Source organism: Dendropsophus ebraccatus, chromosome 11 (genome assembly GCF_027789765.1).
Source record: "Dendropsophus ebraccatus isolate aDenEbr1 chromosome 11, aDenEbr1.pat, whole genome shotgun sequence".
Taxonomy (NCBI): Eukaryota; Metazoa; Chordata; class Amphibia; order Anura; family Hylidae; genus Dendropsophus; species Dendropsophus ebraccatus.
This window is the reverse complement of record NC_091464.1, coordinates 53,651,061-53,667,696: the sequence shown is the minus strand read 5'-3', so window position 1 is coordinate 53,667,696 and position 16,636 is coordinate 53,651,061. Positions and strand designations below refer to the sequence as shown.

Sequence of the window (16,636 nt, the reverse complement as noted above, 5' to 3'; positions counted from 1 at the left end):
GGCTGGGCCCTATTACATGGGGGGGTTATTGGCTGAACAGACAACTATCACCCTGCGTAATAGGGCTATGGATCAAGCCATAAACAAGCAAATGCTCATTTGTCGGCTGATCGGCCTATGAAAATTATTGCACATCTTCCTATCTAATATGTGTGCCCGACGGCCACTAGAAAGCGCCACATGACTGATCAAGCCATGTAAAGGTCTTAGGCCATCTTATAGGGTCCTTACTGTTAGAAATATCTGTATCTCTTATTATCAGCCTCTACCAGATACAACTTAAGTGTGTCTAAATGTTCATTCAAATATTTATATGCAATTTATAAGTAAAGTGTATACATTATTATTACACATTACATTGATAACAACCAGAAAAGTGTGTCACCAGGTTACTACTTACCTAAGTACCAGTTTCGTAGAGAGGTCATGACATAGAACCGGATTGCCTGATTGGAGCCCTGCTTTAAAATAGTGGGGGTTAGTCCTTGATATGTCCCTCGCAGACCTGTATTGTAATAAAGACATATAGACAATTTTTAAAGGGGTACTCTGTAGAAAAAAATGTTTTTAATTCAACTGTTATACAAATTTGTAAATTACTTGTATTTAAAAATCTCAAGTCTTCCAGTACTTATTAGCTGCTGTATGTCCTCCAGGAAGTGGTGTATTCTTTCCAGTCTGACACAGTGCTCTCTGTGGCCACTTTCTATGTGGATTTCCTACTACTCATAGACAGAGGTGGCAGCAGAGAGCACTTCCTTTAGGACATACAGCAGCTGATAAGTACTGTAAGGCTTGAGATTTTTAAATACAATTGGTCTGGCACCATTGTATTTGAATTTTTTTCTCTGACTAAACCTACATCAGTATAATGAGAATTGTCTTCTCTATTTACAAATCTATCAATACAAGTGCCAAGAACATGAACCCACCTTGCTCTCTGATAATTTCCCGCACTCCTTGGAAAAAGCCCCGATACCGGGGTGCAGAGGAGGCCTGGTCATGAATGAACTTTACCTGTCAAGAGAGAAAAAAAATGAAGCCAAAGAGTTCAATGTTCCAAGGAGTCATCTGCAGCAGATCCCTTTGCTATAGATTTGTCTCAGATTTTTTATGATGGATTTGACCTATACACAGGGTAAAATCAATGGCAAATCCACGCCAAAAGCCACAGGTCACAAATGAAGACTTTGCAGATTTTTTTTGTGGACAAGATCAGTGGCAGAAAGAGTCTGCAGGGGATGAAAAAGGAGAGATTACACTTCTATGGTTATGTTCATACAACGTCAATAAAAGAGAAAAGGCAGCCGTTTTTTCTATTTAAAGCAAATGTACCATCAGGATTTGCGTATTACCCATGTATAGAATGACTCTGATGCGGGAAAGCCGCTGCCGGTGTACGGCACCGTTCTATTCACGGGTACTGGACCAGGGGTGAAGCATTGGAGGCGGGCTGGCCTCCAGTGCTCTATGATGCCTCTATGAGACGGCTCCATTGATTCTAATTTAATCCTCATTTAATCACGGGTGGCCTGATATTACAGCACACACTGTGATATGTACCCTTGGTGACCATGAGAATGATGCTTCTTCTTCTGTACCATTCATGTGTGCAGTGCTTTACTCTGACTGTTCTTTTGTTTTATTTATTTCACAAATGAAAAAATTAAACCTTAAAAGAAAAGAAAACAACATATACTCTAGTCTATGATATACATTAACTAGTGGATCCAGCTCTATGGAATGGCAGTTTTCTGTCCAACAAAACAATGGTAACCCTGATGAAAACCACTTGAACAGAGGCCAACCTGACACTTTTGTTGGCTTCCATCTGGTGGCTGGGGTCTATGAATATGTTTACTGTATGCATTGGGAGATTATGAAATGGATTATTATGGATACTTTTTGTCCACAGACACAGCACAATGAGCATCTCTAGAGCATAAACCACCATGGTGCACATTAAGAGAGCAGGAAGATTCACAAGTAAGGTGTCACTATTTGGGTGAAAAAAACACACATACCTTTATAGTTTCCATAGGACATACGATCAGAACAGCCTCGGAAACCCCAGCTCCTAGACCACATAGAAAACTAGACTTTCCATCCAGTTTCCCTGAGGAACTCCTTGCAAAGTTACTAAGGAACTCAAACGTGCCGAATCTGAAAAAGAATATATCATGGAGAAAGCACAACATTAAAACTGAGGAAAATCTCTCAAAGAAGTACACTGTAGGACGCCTCATCTAGGCTACATTTCCCATGTGGCATTACATGGTGGCCATTCAAATGAACAGTAGTCCATGTAATACATGGAGGCTCTGAGCCTGTCAGAGAGTCTCTTATCTGTAGCCATTGGGGGAACCAATGGTAACCACATGTCCTAATGGATATATGAATAGGGTTATAATTGTTATAATTTTTTATACTATACAATTTTATACCTTTCATCCCTGACCCCTTACCTCACTGCAGACTTAGGGATGGATCCATATAGCAATGAGCTAAGACCTCGATATAAACCTCTGACTCCATGATCCTGTACAGTGAGGGTGACACAGTGCCCTGTGGTGAAAGATAAGAGGTCACATTGAAGTTGTATCTGTTCTCCATAGCAGAAGGTTTAAATGGTTTTCTTATGTGACACAGTTATGGCATATAGGTTTGTCCCCGCGACTGGACTTCAATCTAGAAACGTCTGTAACTCTCATATACAGTAAGGTAAAGTGACCATGTGCCACCTCTCCCCTCATGAATGGTAAGGGAGCCCCTAATTTGTGAAAAACACAGATCCCATAGACTTCAATTGGGGGATCCTTGCCGTGATCTGCCTCCGTGCTGGGACATGTCCTATTTTTGTGCGGTGCAGATTGCAGAGCGGCTCACAGCATGGATCGTGTAAATAGATTCATAGGATTCAATGTCCCCTAACACTATCCGTGGTCGCGGATCCGCAATCATAGGCAGTTTTACGGGACGTGTGAATAAGGCCTAATTCTCAAGATTGGTGAATTATTATTTTTTTAAAGAATTTAAGATTGGTGAATTTAAAAGAAGTGACGGGGAATAAGGGCAGTGATTGGGTTGGCTGTAATCTAAGATGTCTCCATCCTGTTTCCATCTGGGGTCAATCTGCCAGTCACCAAAGACATGAGGTTTTTGCCCTGATACAAATCTTACAATGGCACATATTGGTTAAATCTGCACCATAAAATCCACAGTGGATTATTATCATGTGATCCTACCCTTAAAGATGTTTTCCACTTAAAACCTATATTGCAGTTTCCATTGGTTTGAATGACTATTAATTATAGAATAGAGGATTCTATCTGAAGTGCTGATTCACACTGGCTTCTTCTTTGAATTACTATTTTCAGCATAACATCAGCCGTGTACTTTCCTTGTAGAATACCGAATTAAGATGTGGAGGTATGCGAGGTTGAATGTGTCACCATCAAAGAGACAGAACGGTTCCACATAAGCAGTTCTGACATGTGGTGAGACAGACTGAGGGCACAGCTGAGCAGTTTCCCTTGTTGGTGCAGTGATGCATGGTCCAGCCACCGCTGCACGTCCGGAGATCAGGAGTGCGGAGTGAATCACCAGGAGACAGTTCAGCAGATGGATTATCACAGGTCTATTTCTTCTGCTCGACAATGCAATATACATATCAACTATGTGGATCATTTATTTATTTTTTTATTTTTACAGCTCACATAAAAGATCACATGTAATATACTTACTTTGTAATAAAGTCTGTGTTAACATTTGGCTCCACCATAAAAACTAAATTCATGGATAGTCACTAGAGATGAGCGAACCGGGTTCGGGTTCGAGTCGATTCAAACCCGATCGTTCGGCATTTGATTAGCGGGGGCTGCTGAACTTGGATAAAGCTCTAAGGTTGTCTGGAAAACATGTATACAGCCAATGACTATATCCATGTTTTCCACAGGGCTTTATCCAGCTTCGGCAGCCACCGCTAATCAAATGCCGAACGATCGGGTTCGGATGGACTCGAGCATGCTTGAGGTTCGCTCATCTCTAATAGTCACGTGGCTATAGACTGCTATATGTAGACATATGAGGAAAAACTCAATAAAAACCAGATATTGAACCAGATATATGAGGCTAGAGATATACCCATAGTAGCCAATATGTATATATATGAGGCTAGAAATATCTGTATGCCCACAGCATCCTATATATATGAGGCTAGGGATCTTTGTATACCTATAGTAGCCTATATATGAGACTAGGGATAAATGTATACTCATAGTAGCATAATATATATATAAATAATATATATATAGCTAGAAATATCTGTATGCCCATAGCAGCCTATATAAGACTATGGATAAATGTATACCCATAGTAGTCTATATATGATACTAGGGATATATGTTTCCCCATAGCAGCCTATATATGGTATATGAGGCTAGAAATATTGGTATGCCCATAGCAGCCTATATATATGAAGATAGGTATATCTTTATGCCCATACTAGCCTATACATATACATTTAATTATTAGCTGTAGACTTCCACATGCCATTTATTTTCTTAAATTGATGGAGAACAGCAAAGAAAGGGAGAAAAAGTATGTATCTTAATATGTAGTCACAACACACATCATGATAATATATTTAACAGATTCTTACCTATTCCCCGATAGCGAGGAGGATTGGCCCGCTCATCCAGCTGAAGCTGGGTCTTGACATATTCTGTAGGGAAGGTAATGCAGATTTCTATGCCCCCGGCGATTCCACCTGACAGACACAAATCACACTGCCTATCAGTGAAAAATATTTTTCTAACACCACTGCTATATATAATATATAAGTAAACAAATGATGATCATTATCTACATCCATCCTTATCAGAGACCAGCACTGAAGATCCAGTGAACAGGCAGAAGCGACAAGACCACCAGGGAGCGTGGAGAGGCAACATATATACTTTTATTAGTTACTATATACAGCAATGGTGGCACGATTATTGAGCCATGAAATAGGCTCAGTAGGCAAGCGCCGATCTAGCAGATCGGAGCTTGCTTATCCGGAATACGGGGACGTGTAATATGGCCATTGGGCTGCATTCACTGCATTTGCAGTTTTTTTGTGTTTCTTTGTTTACATAGTTGGAGCCTCATTGATGATGCGATATCTACATGGACTGTCTGCGCTTTGCCAAGTAATTAGCATTACAAGCTTCATTACAGGTCTATGTTTTTTTTTAACGAACTGACAATGCTAATCGCATGGCAATGCCGAGCTAGTCACTGAAGAGTAGACAAAGTTGCAGAGACCATATAATTATTTAGCCTCTACTAATGTAAACAAAGAAACACAACAAAACTGCAATGTGTAAACTCAGCCTAAAGGCCCTATTAGGGTCCTATTACACAGAGTGATTTTTAAAGATTAACGACTAACGATAAACAATGGCAAACAAGATTGTTTATCATTAACCTGAAATCGTTCACCATATTACACAGAGCGATGGTCGTTAGTTACGATCGTTATTGCGATCATTACTATGATCGTTTACTCCTTCTGATCCCAGCAAAACAATGGACAATGGGCAATTAAACTGAACGATTAGTGAACAAATGCAGAACTTGAGCGAACGAATGTGGAATTACAGCAAACGATTAACAATATTTTCAGGTTCAGATCTAAATCAATGATCAACGACATGCAAACAATTTTTCGATCGTTGCTTGCAATTCCACAGAACGATTATCTTTTAAATTCAAACAATATAACGATTTTTCACACCATAATCAGCCTGTGTAATAGGGTTCTTACACAGGCAGATTATGTGACCGATTTTTAAAACCAAAGCCAGGAATGGGTTTGAAAGGAGGAGAAATCTCAGTCTTTCCTATATGACCTGTTCTCTGTTTACAGTCTGTTCCTGGCTTTGGCTTCAATGATCTGTCAAATAAATTTGTGACTGTAATATGGCTATTATGAAGAGTAGAAGTCGGATCTGTTTTTTATTAGGGTTTAAGAGCTATAATAATAATATAATAAAATTCTTACAAAACACTCAGTCCAGCATGCTTTATTACTGCAATCAGTACACAAAAGGAATGTGTTTGGGTTATATACTCTTAGGCCCCCTTCACATGTCCGGAAAAAACATCCGGATTTCCGGACTCATAGGCTTGCATTAGTCACGGACACCCTTCCGGATTTTTCCGGAAGGGTGTCCGTTCCGGAAAATAGGACCGTATTTTTTAGATCCTGTCCTATTTTCGTCCGGAAATACGGCACGGACGCCCCCATAGAAGTCTATGGGAGCGCCGGAACCACGGACGCTTTCCTGATGTACATCAGGAAAGTGTCCGGGGTGCCGAATTGTCTGTGCACCCCCACCGCCGTAGCCCTCTCCCCCCAACCTCACCAGCCGCCTCCACCGGCCTCCTGCTGCGCCGTGCTGCCCTCCTCCCATTCGCTCTGCTGCTGGACCCCCCGCTCTGCCCCCCACCCCCGGACCTTAGCGCCCGCCGCCCAACGCCCCCCCTCCCCCAATTCCGTCTCCGGACCTCAGCGGCCGGACCCCCGTTATGCCGCCGCTTTATTCCCCCGCCCCCGGAACTCAGCGGCTCTACCGGACCCCATTCTCCCCCCACCCCCCCCGGATCTCAGCCGCGGCCTGACAATCCCCCACCCCTCCCCCGATCTTAGCTGCCGCTCAGTGGTGCCACCAGACCACTCCATTCTGCCGCCACCAACCCCCCCCCCCCCCCCCCCCCCCGGACCTCGGCCTGCCTCCCGACCCCCCCCCCCCCCCCCCCCCCCGGCCTCAGATTGCACAACCCCCCCTCCACACACACACATATACTCACCTCAGCGCCTGGCCGTCCCCCCTGGACCTCACAAGCGATGACAGAAGAGGAGAAAAGAAGAAGAGCAGCCAGAGCAGGATCGAGGACAGGTGAGATGACACACTACAACCCCCACCATGCCCTGCTGACAGGTCATGATGGGAGTTGTACTTCTGGAGCCTGTGGCCATCCACGTTGCAGAAGTATAACCCTCACCATGCCCTGCTGACAGGTCATGATGGGAGTTGTACCTCTGCAGCCTGTGGCCATCCAGGTTGCAGAAGTACAACTCCCATCATGACCTGTCTGCCGGCATGATGGGAGTTGTAGTTCTGCAAGCTGTGACCATCCAGTTTGCAGAACTACATCTACTATCATGTCCTATTTTATTTCTTCTGATCAGGAAATCCTGAAGGCTTTTCCTGATGGTTTCCTGATGGTAAAAACGGATTACTGTCAGGAAATCCTGATACTTTCCTGATGACATTTGAGGCTTCCTGATCAGGATTTCCTGACAGTAAAAACTGACACGGACGTGTGAATGGGGCTTTATATAACTGAACTATTATTGTCACCTTAAAGATTCAGGCTTTATTTTGGGGTATTTTACTCAAATTACGTTTTTAATATGCTGTTATTCTTGGGAAAAACATAACAAACAGCCTATTCTTACCTTTCAGTGCTCCCCATGTCCTCCTACATAATCTTTGGGTCTCTGACTGAAAGATCCCACCTCCACATCTGAGATGGAATCATCTCAGCAGTGACTGCCCGCTCAGCCAATCATTGGCTGATAATGACTGAGACAGGACAGTGCCGCAGCCAGTGATTGGCTAAGCGGGCAGCCACAGCTAAGATATGTCTGTCTCTGTATGTCTAAGATATGTCTGTCTCTGACCCAAAGATGATGTAGGATTACACCGGGGGAGTGCAGAAAGGTAACAATAGGCTATTTGTTATGTTCTTCCCAAGGGCAGCAACATATTAGAAGTTAATTTAAGCAGAATTCCCCTTTAAGAATGGTTTAAAATGTTTGATCAGTGGTAAGTCAGTTCCCTTGGACCAAAGTATTTGCTTTTAGAAAGACTATCGTTAATAATATTGAGGAGTATTTAAAGGGTCCCTGTTACTTCTGACACATATTACATGCATGGGCTCTATCCAGTAATTTCTATGGAAGATGAGGATTTTCAAACATTGCAAGTAAGAAGAAGCTACATTCACAATGGCAGAGCTCATTGCACATTAATGACATGCAGTGGAATTACATGTGCAGGTAAAAATTCAAAAAAATACTGGAAAAAAATACACAATATTCAATCAATTAAAAAAAAAAAAAAAAAAAAAAGACAACTGGCTCTCTTAAAGGAGAAGTCCGGCCAAAATTTATTTTTAATATGTTGTTACTTATGAAAAGTTATACAAATTTCTAATGTACATTAATTATGGGAAATGCACATATAGGGCTATTTCCCTTAATTTAGCAGATCAGGAAGTGTTAGAATTCTCTCAGATCCAGTGAAGTCACGACGAAAGGTGTCATTCCTATGGAGTATTGTTTCTATGGATTTCTATGTAATGTAATGTAGTGTAGTGTACAGTGCTTTATTGAATTAATACATTTATGGAATACTTTGGGGACCAAGTGTCCCTGCTCCCCAAAGTATTGCATAAATGTATTCATTCAATACATTAGGATATCACAGTAAGCCCGCCGATCTGCCGCATTCCCGCCGCACTCCCGCATATACACTGAACTACAGCTCCCATCATCTGCTTATAGTATGAACAGGTGATGGGAGCTGTAGCTGGGTAATGGATATGACTTGCCTGCGATGCCACTGCTTATGCCGCCGGGCGCAGGGGGGAGCCGCTCAGTACACAGGAGCGCTCCCCCCCCTCCTCCTCCTTCTTCTGGGATACCTTCTCCCTATACCACTGCTGACTCCCCGCCTGGCCGCCGCTCTCATATACCGGCTCCCGATGCATCAGTGCGGACACCAGGAAGTATCAGGAGCCGGTATATGAGAGCAGAGAGGGGCGGCCAGGCGGCCAGTCAGCAGTGGTATAGGGGGAAGGTTCCCGGAAGAAGGAGGAGGAGGAGGGAGCGCTCCTGTGTACTGAGCGGCTTCCCCCTGCGCACGGCAGCATAAGCAGTGGCATCGCAGGCAAGTGATATCCATTACCCAGCTACAGCTCCCATCACCTGTTCATACTATAAGCAGATGATGGGAGCTGTAGTTCAGTGTATATGCGGCGGATCGGCTGGAGTGCGGCGGGAATGTGGCGGATCGGCGTGCAGCAGAAATGCGGCGGGCTTACTGTGATATCCTAATGTATTGAATGAATACATTTATGCAATACTTTGGGGAGCAGGGACACTTGCTCCCCAAAGTATTCTGTAGATGTATTCATTCAATAAAGCACTGTACACTACATTACATAGAAATCCATAGAAACAATAAAGTCCCATAGACTTCTATATAGAGAGCGCCCCCTGCTGGACACTCCATAGGAATTACACCTTTAGTCGTGACGTCACTGGATCTGAGAGAATTCTAACACTTCCTGATCTACTAAATTAAGGGAAATAGCCCTATATGTGCATTTCCCATAATTAATGTACATTAGAAATTTGTATAACTTTTCATTAACAACATATCAAAAATTAATTTTGGCCAGACTTCTTTAAATTTACAGAGCTGCATGACAGCTAGTATGGATTTATACTGACAAGTCCTGCCAGATGTCATTACTCTATGGTATAGTTAACGCAGCTGGCTTTTGTGTCACAAATTGGTTTTCTTATGTAGCTGAATGATAAAGCGCTATAGGACATATGAACCTCATTGCTCATCATGTGCTCAATCCTTCATGACAAGCAGTAAACAGGACTATTAGCAAATACCCTGGAAAAAGTGTTGTTCAAATCTAGCAATATGAACCTTATACAAGAATCTGGACAGGGTCTAAAATAGTTAGTACTACAGCCATATAGCACTGGGGTCCAGGGCTTAAATCTAAACAAGGGTAACATCTTTATCCTGGTTTCTTCCGACACTCCAAGATATAATCAGAGGGATAGGGGAACTCCACCATTCCCCCCCAAATGCGCAAAAAGCATATAGGTGTCCTACCTGATCCCCCACCAATTGTTAGACACCTTTCCCACTTGTCTAGTCTGCTCCTAGCCCCAGATATAAACTTTTATAAACAAACCATTTTCCATCATGGCACCAGGCTGGGAAACTGCATCTCCCAACATGCACTGCACATCAAGACCAACTGCAGGATACCCTCCCCTGTCTTGGTCTGCTTCTGCTTTGCACAGTTAACACAGTGGGGGAGATTTATCAAAGGGTGTAAAATATAGACTGGTATAAACTGCCCACAGCAACCAATCACAGCTTCTCTCTCATGTTACCAGAGCTGAAAGCTGAGCTGTGATTGGTTGCTGTGGGCAGTTTACACCAGTCTATATTTTACACCCTTTGATAAATCTCCCCCAGTGTCTCTCTATCTCTCTCCTTCTGTTTATCTATTCATCTACATAAATAGATTACAGAAAGAGAGATGGAACAACAATGTCTTCTTTCCCCTATACTGCTCAAGAGAGGCTGCTGTTTCCCTGCAATTGGCTGCTGTGCACTGATTAGCTGAGCAGGACACATGCAGCCACAGTGCCAAGCAGGTAATGTATGCTCTCGGCGGCGGGCTGCGGGCGGTTGGGGGTTAACTATCACAGCGGGATGTCATTCCCGCTGCGAGTATGTGTCTCATAGGCATGAATTCCACTGGATCAACAGCGGGAAATCCGCTGCAGATCCGGTAGCTGTGATGGCACCCTAAAGCAGTATTACCATCCCTTATGCTGGGAGGGGGTTGCCTGGAGCGTTGCTTTAAGGGCATATTCACACACAGTGTAAAAATACATTGTTGATCTGAGCTAACAACAGACACCAAAATGGGCAATGAAATCTGTGCAGGAGTCAAGGTCTGTATAGGACATTATCAGAGCCCGATATGAATAATGGATGAAGAGTAAAAATTTCCCATAACCAATTTCCTAATGGTATAGAAAATGTACTAAATCTAATTTGGACGATACTGAATCTAAAAGTAGCTCAGTCATGAGAGGCTGGTGATGCAGAAGCCAATCTGAACCGCAGCCCAGACAATACGAAATGCCATTACTCTAATGAATAAAATCTTGTCTGACTATAAATAAGGATAAGATTTGCGTTCCAGATCCCTCCAGGTTGATGTTTTCAGCAGATGGAATCTGTCTAGGTATGGCATCCGTCATTTATTTACAGCAAGAAGTAAAATACCATTTGTTCTGGCTCTATGCCAGCACAGTCAGTAAATAAATTGTGTATGGATCACGCAGAGTACTTGTTATCTATGAAATACAATGACAGCCTTCAGATATAAGGCCAAAAATCCATTTTAATTCACCTGACGTCAAAAAAGCTGTTCAGCTGGAAACACGGAAAACAAATTTAAAAGCATGATGGATTATCTGGCAACTTTTACATCTCTCATTTCTTGTCATGTTTGATAAATAGAGAAAGAGGCATTTTTCTCTGATAAGATATATTACAAAGTTTCTCCTCCTTGCCTGTACTATTGATTTATGCATAGTGGGTTTATAATGACAGGTACACCTTGAACCCTAGCTTGGGTCAATTTATAATTTCAACGTTCTTTTGTTTCATTTTCTCCCAGAAAAGTAGTTTTTTCTTAACCCTGTCTGTAATATAACAGATGTTTGTAGCAGGAGCGGGGTCTTCTTTCTATATTCTGACATACATAATCTTTATTGTGCAGGGCACAGAAGGAAACATTAGCCATTTAAAGTGGTTGTCCAGAAAGTTAGATTTTAAATAGAGATGGTGTAAGAATCAGACATACTCACCTAGTGTAATCCCCACAGCTCCTGCTCTGATGCCATTTGGTTCCCGCTAGTCACTGCTTCTTCCTGCTTCTGAAACAAGTTGCCTCAGCCAATCACTGACTGAGACAGGACATCGCTGAGGCCATTGATTGTCTAAGCAGACAGTTTAGGCTGAGAGGGCTTGTCTCAGAAGCAGTAAGGGCCAGATTACACAGCTTAATGACTTTCTGTAAGTGAGCGCCGATCTACTAGATCTCCTGGATCAGCGCTTACTTACTGAGCCCATACACTGGCTGAAAATTGATGTCTGTGCAGCCCATGTAAAATAATAAACTCCTACATACCTCTCCAATGCTTTCTAATGTCCATTGTCTGAAGTCCCAGGCCGCTCAGTCAATCATCAGGACAGTAGCGGGATGGCAAGCTAGCATGATGGCAGGGAGCGTGGAGAGGTATGTAGAATTTTTTTTTTTTTTTTACACAGTCCCCAGTGGTCAGCTGTGCATCGCTATTACACGGTGGCTCATGGTTTTAGGTCTGGGCCTAAAGAAATGATCAGCCGATGATTGTTTCATCAGGTGATCGTTGTCTCTATTACGCGAATCGATAATCGCTGGAATCGGTTTATTATTACTCTGTGTAATAGGGGTCTAAATTAGGGATGGAATGTGTCAGATCAGGACTAGTGGGGGAATTAAGTGGAGGTGAGCAAGACTTATGGTGTGTTTACACCGGCAGATTTATCTGACAAATTTTTAAAGCCAAAGCCAGGAACAGACTATAAACTGAGAACAGGTCATAAAGGAAAGATTGCGAAAATCTGTCAGATAAATCTGTCTGTGTAAACACACCCTTAGGCTATGTTCACACTACGTAAGTTTCCGGCCGTAGCGCGTTCCATGAATAAGCGGCCGGAGACTTACGTAGTTTGCGTATAATGGAAAGTATACGAAGTACGGCTGCACAGTTCACACTACATATGAACTTACGCCCGGATCGTACACGGCAGCGTAAAAAATGAACCAGACCATTGTTTGCGGACGAAAATGCCGTAACTTACGCCCGTAGCGTTACATGGGGTCACGTACGTAGTGGTGATTTCTTCATTTTTGCAGCTTTTTGTGCCGATCCAAAAGGTTCTGTGGGGTGTCCGGGGCTAGGCGAAGATTTCCAAGTAAAAGACCGCTGTCAGATTGCTACGTAGGGCGCTCGGGAAGCGTAAGTAGACTTCGGGCGTAAGTTAGCGGTCCGGACGTAGCCGGCCGCAAGTAACGTAAATCTATGGCCGGAGTTTACCGCATATATGTCCGGCCGCGAAGATATGCGGCCAGACATATACGCAGTGTGAACATAGCCTTAACCCCTTAACGACATCGGGCGTACCCATACGCCCCCGTTGCCTGGGCTTTAAAGCAAACGGGCGTATAGGTACGCCCGATGTTTCCCCGATTGCGGTCGGGGAAGATGGCCTGCTATAATGTATAGCAGGCCATCTTAGCTTCACGGCACGGGGGGTGGTTAACACCCCCCGTGCTTACGATCGCCGCTATAGGCTGATCAATTCAGATCAGCCAATAGCGGCGATCGGAACCTTTCCGGGTCATCGGTAACCCGATGACCCGGGAAAAAAATGGCGGTCGGTGCTGTCCGAGGACGGCACCGACCGCCATTACTGTAAAAAGTAATGGTGGTCACCGTGCCACCGGCCCGATCGCCGTGAACGGCCGGCCGGCCGTTCACGGCGATCGGGCCGGTGGCACGGCGATCAGAGTCCCACAATATAGTAAATACCTGCCCTGGACCCCTCTGCTAGGTAGCCGAGGGGTCCAGAGCAGGTATTTGTACATTACTCACCTGTCCCGGGCTCCTGATCGGCGTCTTCCGGGTTCGCGGCGTCCTCGTCTTCGTTCGGGTCTTCGGCTTCCTCCGTGACGTCACGTTCGGCTTCTCTCGGCTATTTTCGGCTCCAGCCTCGTCATTTTCCGGAATTTGCGCTCTGCTGCCCTCTAGCGGCTGATATGTGTAATACACTTATCAGCAGCTACAGGGATGTTCAGAATATAGAAAAAGTTTTTTTTTTTTTTTTCAAAATTTTTTTTTCTATTTTCCACACCCTATCGCCGCTGAGTGTTGATCAGCATCGCACGAAAGTGCGCTGCTAATCAGCAACTCCTCCTTTTTGGCGTAGGGTGTTTTTTTTCTATATTCTACTGCCACGGTCTGCTGATAAGTGCCGCACATAAGTGCGGCATTTATCAGCAACTCCTTTGTTGGCGTAGGTTTTTTTTTTTATACTTACTGTAAAAAAACACGTAAAAAAACACTACATTACACCACACTACATTGAATAAAGTTTGACACTACACCACTACATACCCCATATACTAGTCCCCGTATAAAGATGGCCCCTAGGGTGTTTTCGGTGTCGAACGCATACGTTATTATTGCCTCCGACACCGAAACAGCCAGTGAGGATGAATGGGGGGATCCTTCTTTCCTCCATTCATCCTCATCCTCCTCATCATCCAGTGACGTGTCTGGGGGTAGCTTAGCGTACGCTGCCCCCCAGACACGTCTTTTCCGCCAGTACCGTTCCAATAAGAGATGGCGGTATGGTGTGAAATTCTACAAACTGTGTGAGCGTACCTCAGGGTACACTTACAGATTTAGGGTACGTGCTCACTGCGGAATGGTGAAGGATAACCCTTTGTGCATTCTGCAGCTGGCACCCGCCGGCGGACTGATGCGGGCGCATGTCTCCACCCGTGTCATAGACTCCATGTTATGCATGGGCGGATTCCATCGTCCGTCCAAAGAATGAACACGTTGGACGGAGAGCGGAATCCGCCCGTGCATAGAACGGAGACGTGCGCCTGCATCAGTCCGCCGGCGGGTGCCAACTGCGGAATGCACGAAGGGTTATCTGTCGCGATTCCGCAGTGTGCACGTACCCTTAGAGTGTATGTAGGAAGGGACACCCGAATCCAGCCCCCAGATGCCCCCTCCCCCCCCCATCCTCGGAGTTAGTGGGAAGATCGTCCGGGAACTGATCTTCCCACTGTTGGATAAAGGTCACCACCTGTACGGGGATAACTTTTATACCAGCACCCCCTCCTCTGGTCTCTCGCTGCCCAAGCTACTGTAGCTTGCGGCATGATCCGAACATATCAGAAGCCGTAATAGCGCCCTAATATTTAGTAGCCATGGAGCGGACCCAGCGCTTCTGGATATGAGGGACCCCGTATCGCACCAGGACAACATTTTCCAGGTGACGTCCCCCACACTGGAAAACAGGAGACCCCAGAAGAAGTGCAGAGTGTGGCGTAACAGGGGGATCAGGAAGGACAACATTTACCAGTGTGACACCTGTCCTGATCACCCCGGCCTCTGAATACAGGATCGCTTCAAGGTGCACCACATGTCATTGGGGTTCTACATTATCTAAATTCTGTCCCTTATTCCTATTTCAGGGGTCACGTTGATCCAGGGATTATTCTGATCGCCATTATGGAGTCGGGAAGGAATTTTTCCCCTGTGATGAGGCTACTGTCGTCTGCCTTACGAGGGGTTTTTGCCTTCCTCTGGATCAACACAGGTTGAGTTTGATGGACACCTGTCATTTCCAACCTTATAAACTAATAATTGGCCTAATACCCCCAAATAAATTAGAATTGTCCCTTTTCCCCAGCTAAGTAGGTATGGCCGCCATTCCCAGTAGAGGATGCCATGATGCAATTACAAAGCCTCTGTGCGGCCAGGACAGTAGAAACCCCCCACAAGTGACCCCATTCTGGAAACTACACCCGATAAGGAATCTAACAAGGGGGGCAGCGGGGATATGGCCCCCTGGTTACGGCCACATTTGGGACGTGAAAATGAAAAAAATTGTATTTTTTATTTTCTCGGCACATGTTCTACGTAAGTGCCCGTCACCAGTGGGGTCCATATCCTCACTGCACCCCTTGTTAGATTCCTTATGGGGTGTAGTTCCCAGAATGGGGTCACTTGTCGGGGGTTTCTACTGTCCTGGCAGCACAGGAGCTTTGTAATTGCGACATGGCCTCTATCCTCCATTCCAGCCTCTAAATGGCGCTCTGTCCCTTTGGTGGCTTGCCCTGTGCCCATATGGCACATTATGCCCACATGTGGGGTATTTTCGTACTCAGGGGAAATTACCCTACACGTTTTGTGTTCATTTTCTTTTTTAACCCCTTGTGGAAATGGAAAAAAATCAAGGCTAGACCAACATTTAGTGTAATTTTTGTAAAATTTTTACTCTAAATCATTAATCTTGTCATGATTTTTTCATTTTCACAAGGGGTTAAAAGATAAAAAAAAACATTTAATGTGTAGCGCAATTTCCCCTGAGTACGGAAATACCCCACATGTGTACATAAAGCGCCATTCGGGTGCAGGGTAAGCCTCCGAAGGGACGGAGCGCCATTTGGTTTTTGAAGGCTGGATTTGGATGGAATGGATTTCGAGGGGCCATGTTGCATTCAAAAGGCCCCTGTGTTGCCAAGACAGTTGAAACCCCCCACAAGTGACCCCATTATGGAAACTGCACCCCTCAGGGAATGTAACAAGGGGTGTAGTGAGCATATGGACCCCACTGGTGACGGGCACAAATGTGGAACAATGTGGCGTGAAAATGAAATATTAAATTTTTTACACTATAATGTTGGTTTAGCCTTGAATTTATCATTTTCACAAGGGGTTAAAAGAGGGAAAAAAAACAAAATGTGTAGAGCAATTTCCCCCGAGTCCGTAAATACCCCACATGTGGACATAAAGCGTCATGTGGGCGCAGGGCAAGCCTCCCAAGGGAAGGAGCGCCATTTGGATTTTGGAGGTTGGATTTGGCTAGAATGGATGATGAAAGCCATGTCGCATTTACAGAGCCCT

The 16,636-nt window shown here is 44.5% G+C and overlaps 1 protein-coding gene across 2 annotated transcripts in view; it reads right to left on the bottom strand.

The window, feature by feature from the left end:
• The window catches only part of LOC138767758 (tricarboxylate transport protein, mitochondrial-like), a 29,933-nt gene that overhangs the window by 3,248 nt on the left and 10,049 nt on the right, over positions 1 to 16,636 (bottom strand). For both annotated transcript variants that reach the window (XM_069945516.1, XM_069945515.1), the window contains exons 2-6: positions 4,661 to 4,768; positions 2,466 to 2,565; positions 2,025 to 2,163; positions 933 to 1,017; positions 401 to 505 (exon numbers count right to left, since the gene is read on the bottom strand). In XM_069945516.1, coding sequence (XP_069801617.1) covers positions 401 to 505; positions 933 to 1,017; positions 2,025 to 2,163; positions 2,466 to 2,565; positions 4,661 to 4,768 — 537 coding nt within the window. The remainder of the gene's footprint in view (positions 1 to 400; positions 506 to 932; positions 1,018 to 2,024; positions 2,164 to 2,465; positions 2,566 to 4,660; positions 4,769 to 16,636) is intronic.